The sequence below is a fragment of the Cyrtonyx montezumae genome, unplaced genomic scaffold (genome assembly GCF_038088225.1).
Source record: "Cyrtonyx montezumae isolate F1298 unplaced genomic scaffold, pur_monq_1.0 scaffold_8, whole genome shotgun sequence".
In the NCBI taxonomy this organism is placed as follows: Eukaryota; Metazoa; Chordata; class Aves; order Galliformes; family Odontophoridae; genus Cyrtonyx; species Cyrtonyx montezumae.
In genome coordinates, this window is record NW_027072089.1 from 26774931 (window position 1) to 26789025 (window position 14095).

At 42.6% G+C, this 14095-nt stretch overlaps 1 protein-coding gene across 3 annotated transcripts in view; it reads left to right on the forward strand.

The window, feature by feature from the left end:
- The window catches only part of TPD52 (tumor protein D52), a 100415-nt gene that overhangs the window by 30841 nt on the left and 55479 nt on the right, over positions 1-14095 (forward strand). For 2 of the 3 annotated variants that reach the window (XM_065752849.1, XM_065752850.1), the window contains one exon: positions 133-812. In XM_065752849.1, coding sequence (XP_065608921.1) covers positions 133-249 — 117 coding nt within the window. In that variant the 3' untranslated portion in view covers positions 250-812. Of the gene's footprint in view, positions 1-132; positions 813-13122; positions 13305-14095 lie in introns of those variants that run through there. The other variant, XM_065752851.1, reaches the window with a different exon arrangement.

Here is a 14095-nt window from a genome sequence, read left to right on the forward strand (position 1 = left end):
GGATGTAGTTCAGTCCTGGAAAAGCTGAGCTGAGGAGGGGGTTATTAAGCTGCTTTGTGCAGAGGTGCTTTTAGGCAGCTAACTGGCAGGCCAAATAACTGCAATTTTATATTGAGGCTTTTTGTGTTTCAGTCTAAAGTTGGAGGAAGCAAACCTGCTGGTGGAGATTTTGGAGAGGTTCTGAACTCAGCTGCCAATGCGAGTGCCACAGAAACGATTGCAGAAGAGACACAGGAGGACACCCACTGAGATTCCTGCCTCGGTCTTGCTACCCACTGCCAGATGCTGCAAGCAAGAACCAAGCACACTTGTAACACTCTTCGTGCTCTTTCCACCAGATGTGCTTTTATTTAGCACGTAGCTGTTTTACCAGATTAACTGATACCAAGCTTGTTGTGGGTTCAGATTATTTTTGAAACTAAAATATGTTGTTTGGGGTTTTGTGTGGGGAGGGTAATTTTTATGCCTTTCAAGCATTTAAAGGACTTATCCCTTATTTGAAGGCAACCTTTAAAATAGCAATGAAATATTCTTTGGAGAAGTTAATTATACTGTACATACATGTGAATACGTAATTCTTTTTGAATCTGTAACTGCTGTTCAACTTAATGATTTTGAATCTATTGCTGCTGCCAAACTGGACCATGTTACTTCACTCTCTTGTTGTTATTTCAGTTAAGTGTTGCTTGCATGGGGCACCAGACTTAGGAGGGTCACTCTCAGCTTAAGGAAGGGCCTTCAGCAGGCTTTAAACAAGTTGTTTGCATCAGGCTTACAGTTGTGTAGGAATGTACTCATTCACCAAGAGAGGTGTGGGGTGATGCCTAACAGCTAGAGTTTAGTCTGTGGGTTATCCAACTTGGAAGGCTGTGACTGCTGGAAGCAGGATGCTTATTAGTGCTGGTTTAGTTCACTTTGGTTAGGAGCTGAGAGCAGTGCCCAGTGTCACGCAGCAGCAGGGCTCTTCTTCTGGGGGCTGTTCTGCCTGTTGTTTTCTGCAGTTGTTCTCTTCTAATTCTCTCTTTTCTGTTTCTGACGCAAGATATGGGTAAGATCATAATTTTCGGCCAATATCTTTATTACTGTGCTTAGAACTGGAAGCAAGCTTCCGAACAGTTGTGTGGAATGTGTGCTCCTTTGACCGCCGCACGTGTATAGAAGAAAAAAGGTTCCCCATGCCTTTATTAGCACGTCAGTTGCAGTGTACATTCACTCAGTTACATGTCAGAAGTTCAATAAAACCAGTCTGCGAGTAATGCGCTTTGTGTGCTGCGTCCTCTCTTCCATGGTGCCGCGGGCGTGAGAGGTGCAGATCGCGGGGCCGCCCCTCAGCGGCCGGCCAAGCCCTGCCCACCAACATGGTGCCCGGCCCGCCCGCCTCAGCCGGCTCCTGCGCGCATGCGCCCGGCGGGGTCAGCGTTCGCGCCCGCCCACCACGCGGCCCAACATGGCGGCGCCGGGCTGGGGTCGCGCCGCCGCGCGTACGGGCGCCCGATGGCGGCTGCTGACGGCTGCGAGGCGGTGCGGCGGCATCCCGCCTGAGGAGCCGCAGGCCGTCACGCCGCTCCGGCGGCAGCCGCAGGAGCAGCCGGGCCGCACCGCGGCGTCGGAGCCCCGACAGGTGAGGGCGCGGCGGGGAGGGGCGGTGCTCGCGAATCGTGGAGGCTGGAAAGGACCTCTGAGGTCACCCAGTCCAACCATGGACCCACCCTCACCAGCCACGCGGGGACCGCGATCCACCGCCGCCATAGTATGCGCAGCACTGTTTGCACGTGTAACTGTGTACAGAAACATAAAGGCATCGCACTGAGGGTGGACAGTGAATGGCTGGACTGTGAGTCTGGACTTCTGTGCGCTCCACTCAATCACTGGATCGTTTGATTCAAGAGAAAGAAGCGTTTACTGCTTTGCAGTTGATAGTGTGAGTGGTGGTTATTCACTGCTCTCTTAGGTGTACGTGTGAGATAAAGCTGTAGGAAAATCCTTGCAATGGGAGCGCCGTGCCCCGCTCCCGAGTGAGACGGGCTGCAGCAGCTCTAGCTCCTGTCCCTGATGGAGCATCACGCATCACGAGAACCGCTGTTTGAAGCGGCAGAGTTGGCCCTGCACATCGCTACCTGAGCCACAGCCAGGGGGAAAGCCTGCACTTTGCTGGCAAAGTGACTGGCACGAAGTTGGCTTCTAAGAGAGCGGGGCTGCCAGTTGTGCTGGCGGTGCGGCCGGCAGGGGGGGGCCGCGGGCTGCGGCCAGCTCCGGCTGTCCTGGGTTCGCGTTCATTAACAGGTCCCTGTCTTTTTTGTAGCGGGGAGCCCAGAACTGCATGCTTACATTGTTGCTTAAAGTCACGGAAAAAGAAAGATACGGAGACGCACGATAAAAATTTATATAACATGAAATCCAGACTCCAACAAAACAGAGTATAGTTTATATAATGTTAATAAGGGGCAGGTTTATGTATAACTGAGTCACAAGTCACCTGGTTTTAGATTTACTAAGGCAGTGTGTGTTATAAGGCATGCAAGGGCAGTTTGTGAATTGGAGAAGAAAATTGCATTTTTTGTATGAACATTGTCCTTACATTTGATTTAGCAGTGTCATCTTACAAAAGAAATGTTCTTTTGTGAGTTGAAAGAGCAGTGCTCATCCTGCATCTAGATATAGGAACATCCACTGTCAAACAGGTGGAAGCTTTGGAAAGCCTTAACAGCGTTGTGAAGAGCTTTCTGTACAGCTCAGAAGTGGTGATATTTGAAGTGCAATTCAGGAAAACCTGGTATTCATTCTGCATGGCTTACAAATCATATTCCTGTCATCTTTATTATTATTACTATCATTGAGTTTTGCTTGATCCTACCTGAAAAATTTAATTAGAAGACAAGGAAGGATAGTTTCCACCATGATACTGTACTGGTTAAATGCTACGTGTATTTAGTTAAGTGTTATTTGCATCTCTTAAAAACATGCTTACTTTGCAGTCTTACCTTGTTCATTATTATGAGGACAGTATATATACAATTGGGGCCTACAAATATGATGCTGTCTGCGCAACTGAAACACTTAATTAGAAGTTGTTCTGCATGCAGAAATAAAATTATATTCTTCAGTCAGCATTGTGGCGAGTACCAAAATATGGAGCTTGATGGAAAGCTAAGTGGAAGGTAAAGACTGAACTTACAAGTGTCAGCATCATTCACTTTCAAATAACAAATGGTGAATCTTTTATTATTTTTAAAGTACAAGACAAATTCTTTCTCAAGTGCAGTCAATATATAATTTAAAAAACAAAAAAGGGGGGGGGAAGTGTGAGCAGTGTGTGGGAATTGGCTTAGAAATTGTGTGTTTAATAAGTTTTCAAGCAGCTGTATGACAAGTGGGACAGCAATCATACTTGTCTCTTACAACTTCAGTGACCTTTTTTATTTCCCTTTGGATAATACTGCAAAATGTGAAAGTCCTGATCTAAAAGCCACTGAAGTTTGGTTCTCATTTTCGTTTTTGGGGATTAGAAAATTTTGTAACGAGAAACTGTAGCTTGCACAAGATGATTTTTCAGTGAAAATGAGTTACTTTCTTGTAGAATTCAGTTCACGTTACCTTTGTAGGTACTGTGTGTACTGGCCTCCTTAGTAGCAATGCTTTCTAGGTAGAAGTCAGTGAATTGGCTCAGCTCACTGATCTTCTTTGGAGTCATGTCAGGAGATGTCACTGCTCGCATACAGCGTAAGGAAAAGTGGTATCTGTGTTACTGAAATTGTAATGGATACTTGTTTCATCTTCAGCTATCTAATTGAGTTTTGGCCTGCATGGGGGTCATTATGTTTCTGTAGTCTGACATAAAGGACTGCATTTTCAGCCATAGATTCTTAGACTTTTTTTTTTCCAAACTGTTAACCCTAACACACGCATGTAGGAAAGGGACATCAGAGGTTCTGTTCCAGTGTTTTCTTTTGGTGTTGGATATCCATGTAAGGTAGATATCTAAGTGGGATTTCCTACAGGCTTTTAAAAAGTATTGATTGAAAAAATAAGATATACTTCATTTTCCAGAGCCCATAGCTCAGCCAGCTGCAAATGAGTCAGTGAATGCAGAATTGAGTCCCTTGGTTTACAACAGAGGTTTAAAATACTGACAGAAAGTTCTGCCCGAGTTGCCCAGAAATGTTACAGAGTGGTGTTGCTTTCTGAGAATGTCCTCAGAGTGAGGGTCTTTTCCTCACACTCTTCAGTTCCTGTGCTCCAGGCCCCATGGGAACTTTAGGACTTGTGGCACATTGCATACAGCCAAGTCACTGCTGGATTTCACCTTCATGTTCCTGGAGTGAATGGAGATACCTGGGCAGCCATAGCCATACTTGACCCTTGATCCTGCACTATTTAAAAAAATGAGAAGCCAAGATTTTAAGGAGAGCACCTTCCAAATTATTAGGCTTACACAGGGAATGAGTTGCCAAAAATTCTAATATCTTCAGTGAAATTTAAATGATGTTTTGCCAGAACACTTAGTCACCACTTCTCACAGGGGATGCCGTAGCATTTAATTTCAGTTTTACTTCCAGCCTTTTTGGCTGTAGAGATTTGTTTATTTTGCTTTCTAAACTGAAACCACATTTCTGCTCTGTACTTGGGAAAATGTATAGATGTTCCTCTTTTGACTGGAACGACTCAAAAAGTTTGTTTTGCTTTTTGGTGGTTCTTTGGGGATGAATTAAATTTTTAAACTTTGTAATGGGAAATACCTCTGGACAATTAAAACCTCAAATATGCCAGTTTATGAATGTTAATAAAAATTTAATAAAGATAAGAGTGAATGGATAGCAATCAATTTCCTTTATCCTATTCTATGCAAAAGAGCTGGTTTCCTTACCCAGAATCACAGAACTGTAGTGGTTGGAAGGGACCTCCAGAGATCATGGAGTCCAACCCCCTGCCACAGCAGCTCCCTAGCCCAGGTTGCACAGGTAGGCATCCAGGCGGGTCTGGAACGTCTCCAGAGAAGGAGACTCCACCACCTCTCTGTGCAGCTGTGCCACTGCTCTGTCACTGCACTGGGAAGAAGTTCCCATGCACATTTGTGCAGAACTTCCTATGCTTCAATTTGTGCCCATTTCCCCTTGTCCTATCACCACACACTGCTGAGAAGAGTCCGGTCTCGTCCCTTTGCCTCCCACTCCTTAGATATTTATATCTGTGGATCAGATCCCCTCTAATGTCTGATTTTTTCAAGGCCGAACAGACCCAGGTCTCTCAGCCTTTCCTCATAAGGGAGGTGTTTCATGCCCTTTATCATCTTTGTAGCCCTCTGCTGTACTCTTTCAAGGAGATCCCAGTCTTTTTTGTACCAGGGAGCCCAGAACTGGACACAATACTCCAGGTGAGGCCTCACCAGTGCAGAGTAGAGAGGGAGGATCACCTCTCTTGATGTCTTTTTAATGTACCCCAGAATGCCATTGGCCTTCTTGGCTACCAGGGCACACTGCTGGCTCATGGCCAACCCGTCATCCACCAGGACACCCATGTCCCTCTCCTCAGAGCTCCTCTCCAGCAGCTCATCTCCAGCGTGTACCAGTGCATGCGGTTATCCTTCCTTAGGTGCAAGACTCGACACTTGCTCTCGTTAAAACTCATCTGGTTGCCTTTTCAGTCATAATTTCTGAGATTTATTTCTTCTAAATTTTGAAGTTTTGGAGGAAACACTTTCATCTCCTACTGTGCTCTTCCTGAATACATCAAAGATCCCTTCCAACTCAAATCATTCTATGATTCTGTGGTTGATATATTACCTTATTTTATAGAAAAAAAAGTATTTTCTATAAAAAAGGTATTTTCTTCCCCTCCCCTCCCCTCCCCTCCCCTCCCCTCCCCTCCCCTCCCCTCCCCTCCCCTCCCCTCCCCTCCCCTCCCCTCCCCTCCCCTCCCCTCCCCTCCCCTCCCCTCCCCTCCCCTCCCCTCCCCTCCCCTCCCCTCCCCTCCCCTCCCCTCCCCTCCCCTCCCCTCCCCTCCCCTCCCCTCCCCTCCCCTCCCCTCCCCTCCCCTCCCCTCCCCTCCCCTCCCCTCCCCTCCCCTCCCCTCCCCTCCCCTTTTTTCCCTCAAAATTTCCTTTAAAGAGATGGCTATAGACACTTTATGTTGATTCTAAAGCTAGATGTTCTGTTTTTTGCTGTCACTGAGGTGCTGTTCACATCATTGCTCATGTTTGGACAGAACTTCATAGATATGGCACTGTTGGAATTTCTCTGCTTTTGTTTGTCAGTGCTGTTAGAAATGCTGCTGTTCCCATAATGTCCAAGTCCCTTTGTCTTCATAACATTATGTGCAGAAGAGCAAAGGAGACTTTTAAGCAGGAAAGTTAAATGTTGGGCATCTGCTCTGTTGTGGTCCTAACTAGGGTGTTCTGATATTTCTTGTGCTGGGCTGCAGATTTTAAGTGATTAATGCTAGAATATATTGCATTCCTTGCAGCTAAAATACTTGCCCTGAAGAATTCAGATCATCATAGTGTGAGATGGTATACAAGTCTTCTGTTTACAGAATCTGGGCATAGAAAGCCTTTGCAAAGAAAGAAAATTGTATAAATCCTTTTATTAATATCTTCTTCCTTTCTAGCAGGGAAGTTTCCAGTTTTCTCCTTGATTGCTTTTAGAACTGTCCTTTGTGACTTTACAGTCATTAATCTTAGATTCTTCCCTGAATCACTGCCTTTATTTCTGCTTTGAATCACGGGTCCTTCTTTTATGCTTTCTCTTTGGACTGGTTTCCTTCAGTAGCTTTATTAAATAACACAAATCTTGCTTTTGTTTCAGTTTTTCTGTGGTAGTTAATTTTCAAAACCTTTTATTAGCAAGAATGATATGCTAGCTTCTCACCATTATCTGCTTTCATGGAATAAAATGGAAAAGTCTCTCATTTTAAGGAAACTGGAGATCTTCCTTGTCTTTGTGGTGGTCCAATCTGGACTGTGAATTGAATCTGTTGGCAGACAGTCTGAACTTCAGTTATTTGTTTTATTTATTTATTGTAATAGGAGAAAACCTCTGACTTGAGAAATGGGGGAAACAGCTTTATTACAGTGGGGAAAACTGAAAAATGTAGTGGAATTTAAAAGGACAAACTCTGAGTTCCTTCTGTCTTGGATTATAACTATGCTATGTTTGGAATTTTATTGAGCTTTGAATCCCATTCAGCTGCTTATGAACTTTATTAGTCAAATTTTGCTGGCAGTTGTATATAGTGACTTGCACACTTGTAACCTAATTTGCTTTTCACTGAGCTGTGTGAAGAATAATCTACTTATTTTTTTCATTATGAATAGTCTCACATCTGCTTTGTCCATGAAGTTGTTAAAAATATGAGGTAACATTTAAATTATTGCCTTAGTAAGTGTTTCAGAATTAAAAACTAGGTTTCAGTTAAGACTGTGAATAGCAGTCAAACATCATGTGCTAGGCACCAGAGCATCAGGCCGGTGTGCATGATGTGTAGGTTCTGTGTGGGAATGCTGTATAGTAGCTGGCAGTAGGCAAAGTGTTCTTTTTAATGCTGTTGGAGACAGAGTGGAAATTAAGGAAAACAAAATACTCTTGGTATTCTTCTGAATTTTTTTTCTTTTTCAAGTGATAGATGTGAGGTGGTGAAGATCCCTGTTAAACTTTGGGGGTGACTCCTGACACTGCGTTGCTGCGCACAGGAAAGCCCAAGCAATGGTTTGCAGTCATATTTCTGATTTTGTAGAATCATAGAATGGCTTAGGTTGGAAGGGATCTGTGTATGACAAGTGCAAGGAGGACTTTTCTATTTTCTGATGATAATATACAAGTCTGTGAACCCCTGGTGTTCAGGGTTATAGCTCTCACTGCCTAAAGAAAGGAAGTAGGTGCCAGCCTCCTGTAACAAGTGGGATGCGTAATCACAGAATCACAGAATGGCTTGGGCTGGAAAGGACCTTAAAAATCATCTGGTTCCAGTGCTCTGTTGTGGGCATGGTTGCCACCCACCAGCTCAGGCTGCCAAGCACCCCATCCAGCTTGGCCTTGAATACCTCAAGGGCTGCTCTGAGCTGGGATGGAAGGGCTGGGTGTGCGGCGAGCATAGGGGACATAGAGGTCTGAGAGCAAGTGCTCCGGTAGCTCTGCAATGGCATGAGCCTGAAGATTAAAGATGGGATTGGTGCTGAGGAAATCCAAATTGATCACTTACTTCTTTTACAGTAAATGTGTGACATGTTGTCAGGTGATTACTTTCTGCTAATGCAAGAAGCAGAGCTTTTGCTTTAAGAAAGTTCTAAAATTACCGATTTCTGCTGAGTATAATATTGTGAACAAGTTCAGAGCTGTAGGTACAGAAGGTACTTGAACACATGAGTCAGACAGAGGGCTGTATCTTTGGTCTGATAGGAGTGAAAGGCAGGAGGCCAAATCCTGAAGTATTATCTTCTAACACCAGAATAAAAACCATTGATCTTCTCAGTAAAGATCCATCAGCAATAGGCCCAAAGAGTTCGGTGTATGAGGATGGCCACCAGAAAAATGTGTTGTGTAGCTCTGAGCTACTATTGCTCATATATTGAAATTTCAGTCACTGTTACCACCCATCAGTGTTCCTCCTGGGTCTTTACCCTCAGAACTTCAGAGTGCGGGAAGGAAGCCGTGGTGAAAACAAAACTTGTTCTTTGAGGTTTAGAACTGTTGAGCTTTGCTTGTTATGCTGCTTATGTATTTTTGGGTGGAAGGACATTAGCTGTTTGGTGTCATATTTTGAGGTGTTGTCGGTTTGAATTAGTCCTGGTGGCTTAAAGGTGTCACTTTTGTGCAGAAGTTGACTTAGTGTTTTGCCCTAAGTCTTTTAGACTATAGTCTGCAATTACTATTCCTATTGTTTGAAAAGTTTAACAACTGCAGACTGCCATTTTTTCCATGAGTGCTTATCTGTATCTTGCTTACCCTGTAGACTTGATTTCAAAGGGATATTCCAGCACAAAGTAGAATTAGATTTAAAAAGTAATACAAGAGCACTAGAGATGAACTCAAACTGTGAATCTCTATGAACTGATACCTTATTAAGGCCTACAACAACATCTAAAAACTTCCTAGTATTTAGGCTTATACCTGATTAACAGTGCACACTCTTAGTAGTTAACAGTGTATGGAAAAGCAAGGCCTGGTGGGCTAGTAGAGAATAGAGAATTTTTTTAGGTTACTGATTGAAATAAGTGCTTTATCAATATATTGATATATGGTCAGGTGAAGGCTTAATGAATTTTAATATTCTTTGTAGCAGAATCTCAGTCTTCTCTATTTATTAAATAAAATAATACATATTGAATGAGATCTCAGGAAGTCTTTGGTTCAGACCCAGGCAACACAGACTTGGGTCAGATTGCTCAGGACATTTTTCAGACAGGTTTGGGCAACTCCCATCCATTTTGCCTTTAGCTATTTTGTCATCTTACCAACTTGTTATTCCACATTTGCTTTTTATTGTTTTATGTAACTAAGTTGGGCAGGAAAACCAGTACAGTTATGGATGGCAGTGCTGAGGAGACAGGTTTCATAGATAAATAGAGGATTGCAGTCTTTGCATGCTGCTTGCTGCCGATGTGTCATTCACCCCCCTAATTGTAGCCCACTGATTACCAATCTCCTATGTTACTTCTCCATGTTTCATCTGTATCTCTTGCATTCCAACATGCGAGCTGCTTGTCTTTGCAAGCAAACACAAAACATGATAGGGTTTGAAAGAAGTCTTGTGCAGTGGGTGGGATAGGACCACCCTGCTTGTGTAGCCATAGGCTTTGCTCCAGAATCTGTATGCTACTTCCCTCCATTGAGTTACTTCTTTCATTTGGACTTTATTGGGGTTTAAGTCTATGACTTTTTAAACTCTCTGGTTTGTATATATAATCTTGCAGAATATTTAGATATTGAAAGAGACACATTTTTATTATTAAACTATGTGCAGAGAGAGTGGAAGGCATCCAGATAATTATGAACAACTTTCAACCTTAGAAAATTAGAAGGAAAATAAAACAGGCTAGGAATTTAAGGGGAAAAAAAAGAAAAGTCTTTACACTTCAGGTGCTGGAAAATAATGTTCTGTTCTCTTCCATGGCCTCCAACTTTTGTGACTAGATGAGTGATCAATTCATTGTATCTATCCCATCTGTATGGGTAACACTCGGTGAGAATCAGATAAGGGTGTTACCTTACTGTCTTACTGTTTTTCTGTAGCCCCATTGTGGGCAATGCAGATAAGGAGATTTAGAAATCATGGAGGAAAATACTCGTCAAAATGCCATAAAATCCCTTTTAAAATTTGAGATGAGTTCCTTCCTAATGAAATCTCCTTTAGATTATGCAAAGAACTGGAAAAAAATACTGTATTTTAGCTTGTTCTCTGTCTCTAGACTGTTCCCAGGTCTATTCTTGATAGGATGATTCAGTGGAGTCTTTCGATGGTTCCTGTAACTTTCAATTAGATCTTCTTGCTCCTTAGGAGTTCCTCTCCATGGAGCAGAATGCAAAGAACTATGGGCTTATAGAGCAGTGATACCATTAAAGTAGATTTCAGTATTTTCTTGGAGAACTGTCTACAATGAAGAATGGCAACTGAATTCTTGGTGCATTCGCTACGTTGAATCTCTCTGACTTCAGTCTACATTCTAGGAAGGAACCAGTACCTCTATCACTGGATAAATGTAGCACTTGTATGTGTACAGAGATTATTTCCCAGGTAAATTTGCATGTGGGAGGAGAACATTGTGTCTATGTTTTTTTCCTGCCAGGGAGATAAAATGATGTTATTAACTAAAATCTCCTCTGGAGATACTCAGAACTCACTTGGATGCTTTCCTGTGCAACCTACTGTAAGGGAACCTACTTTATTAGGGGGACTGGACTACATGATCTTCAGAAGTCCCTTCCAACCCCAATGATTTTGTGATAATATGTGCCATGTGCCATTGTATGAAAGGAACAGGAGTGATGAATGCAATTTATTAGTGACACAAGTCTGGTTGCAGGCCAGTATTGAGTGGTGTATCCCAGGGGTCAGTATGGGCAGAAAAGGTCCTGGGGGTCTTGGTGGACACCAAGTTGAGCATGAGTCAGGCTGTGTGCCCTTGCTATCAAGAAGGCAAGGTATTCTGGCTGCATTATCCAAAGTATTGCCAGCAGTTGGAGAGAGGTGATCCTTTCCTCAGCACTGGTAAGGCTGCACCTGGGGGGCTGTGTCCAGTTCTGGGCTCCCCAGTGCAGGAGAGACCTGGACGTACTCAAGTGAATCTAATGCAGGGCCACCAAGATCATGAAAGGCCTGGAGCACCACTCCTATGAGGAAAGGCTAAGAGCTGGAACTACTCAGCTTGGAAGAGAGCTTAATAAGACTTGAAGGAATTTCTGAAGGGTCCTAGAGAGATTTCTGTAAATTATTTAGTCTCAGAGCAGGTGAAGTATGTGGTGGAAGGATGATCTGCTTGAAAACGCAGTCCTCTGAAAAGCCAGCATTTCTACCAGTTGATGGTCCTGAGTTTGTCTTCAACATTATGAATACTGCTCCTTTGGATTGAAGTTGTATGTATGATTTCCTGTATGAAATCCTGCTTCTCTGCTGGTGGTTTACGATCACCAGCAGCTTTCTTTCTGCGTGCATGTGCGTGTTGGAAGGCGCGTTGTTCAGCCCTTGTCCTCAATGTGCAACATTTGAACCGTTCCATTTTCTGAAGCAGCAAACTGACCAGGGTGTCAGATTTCTAGCTTTTAATTCCTGAGGTAATATCATGTCTGAGCAACCCACGCTGTCTGTGCATTCCAGGAAAACTGGAATTCCAAGCTGCTGCTTGCTTTGACTTCCTTGAGTGTAAAAGTTTCCAAATGTGTGAATTGAAAATGATGGCATTCTTCTCAGTTCATAGAAAATACAGATGGCTTTCAGGTGTGTGCTTGTGTATGGGAACTGCTCAGTCACAGCCTGAGCCACTGATAGTGCTCCTGGAGAAGAGACCCAGCCAGTCCTGGAAGCACAGGTGAAAGTAATTCACTTGTGCAACTGGAAGCAACTCCATTGTAACTCTTAGACCTCATTTAAGAGCTGACTGCCACCGAGGAAGGATTTATAAGTTCATAAGTTCATAAGGTTGGAAAGGACCTATAAGATCATCTAGTCCAACCATCCTCCTATCACTATCTCAACCCAACTACTAAATTAAATCCTTTAGCACCTCATCTAAACGCTTCTTGAACAGCGCTAGGGATGGTGCCTCAACCACCTCCCTAGGCAGGCCATTCCAGTGCCTGACCATTTCTTCCTGGAGATCCCTCATCTGTGGAGTCTTTCTGTAAACCTAGATCTTCGGAGGTGGGTGAGCATCTGTCTTCTTGTAACACCTCACCACGCTGGGCCTGCTGCCCATATAGTGCATGGTTTACAACTTCTAGATTACTCTCCCTTTCTCATAGGTGAGAGGGGTGTAGGTTAGTTGAATTTCATGCCATGAATTCATTAGTCTTAGGTCACAGAACAGAGTGTCTCTATGTAGAAGAGCAGGAGAGTGTATGTTCTCATGTTTTCCTAAAACTATGGGAAATAACTGGCATTATATTTATTTAGTTACTGAATCAAAATATTATTTGATATTGTAGAATAGAAAAAGAGAAAAGTGACGGTTCATTTCTTTTTTTAACATCTTCGATCAGGCCTGTGTGTACTTTCTACTTTTGCTGTTTTGTCAGAATAATTTTGTTCTTTAAAATGAAGGTTTAAGCATTATTCATTATAAAATAATAGCATGAATAACTTCAGTGTACTAATTCTGCTTTGTTTTTCATAAAGAAGGTAACAAAGATAGGGGATGTGTTCTTTTCAGGACTAATTTTGGGAATACATTTTAAAGTTAACTTGTCCAACCAGCAGTAGAGTATGTCTTAGTCTTAGATTTAGTCTTCAATATGTGAAATGTTTTGGGTTGTAGAAATTTAACAAATGTCCCCTGAGAAGGCTTAACAAGAATGCACCAGAGGTATGAAAACTTTACTGGTAATTTAGTGAATGAAGCCGTTTTGTATGCTTTGAGTTTGATTTATTTCCTCCTCGAGATATCTTTTGTGAAATGACACTTTTCTTTATCTGTAGGTTCCTTCGGAGAAATCAGAATCCTTTGCATCCATGTTGAGACGCTCACCTTTGATTCAGATGGGACCTGCCAAAGATAAAATTGCCATTGGTCAAATATTCCATATTGTAGAAGATGATCTTTATATAGATTTTGGTGGCAAGTTTCACTGTGTGTGCAAAAGACCAGAAGTAGATGGAAAGTAAGTAATACATTATGGTAAGCAATTAAAATAGATGACTAACAAACTGATAGGTAATTGGACTTGATTATCATGGACTTTCATGGTTTGTATGAATTACATAGTTCAAACTAAGCAACACAGCTAACGTGTTCTTCAGTTTGTTTCTTAAAAATAACTAGATGCTTGCAATTTCAGATCAAGCCTGAAAGAAACTTAGTTACAGTGCTGCTTCAATTACAGATAAGGAAATCTTTTCAGTTTAAGAAGATGGTACTGTAAAAAGAGGCATCAGCTTTTCATCAATCACGAAGGTCTTAAGCCTAATCTGTCTATGTCTGAAAAATGAGCTAGTAGATCTGTGTGTGTATGAGAAACTAATGCTCTCTGTGATTTTCAAGGAAAAAGCATAGCACATATGAACAGAAAGCAGACTGAGTCTTGCTTTCCTTGGTTCTGTTTCGCTTTGCAGCGGCTGCAGCTGAGAATCTCCTTTTTTGTTTCAAATCTCCCTAAAGGAAGGCTCCTCACCTCTTGTCTCATTTCCACTCATGCAGTTGGTTGGTTTCACATACTGGCCAGCGGGGCATTACTCATTGGGAAACAGCTCTCAGTTCTTATAATAAGCATTGTTTCTTGAAATACTTATCAGATTATTGAATATGGATTTTTAATCCTTTATCAAGTGTAAGCCACCATGGGCAGGAACTCTTTTCCAAATATATGTACGAGTTGATATACTGGGGAATTTGTACATTATTTATTTGTGATATTACAGTTCTTAATAGGTAATCAGAGTTAATGTGCTGTCC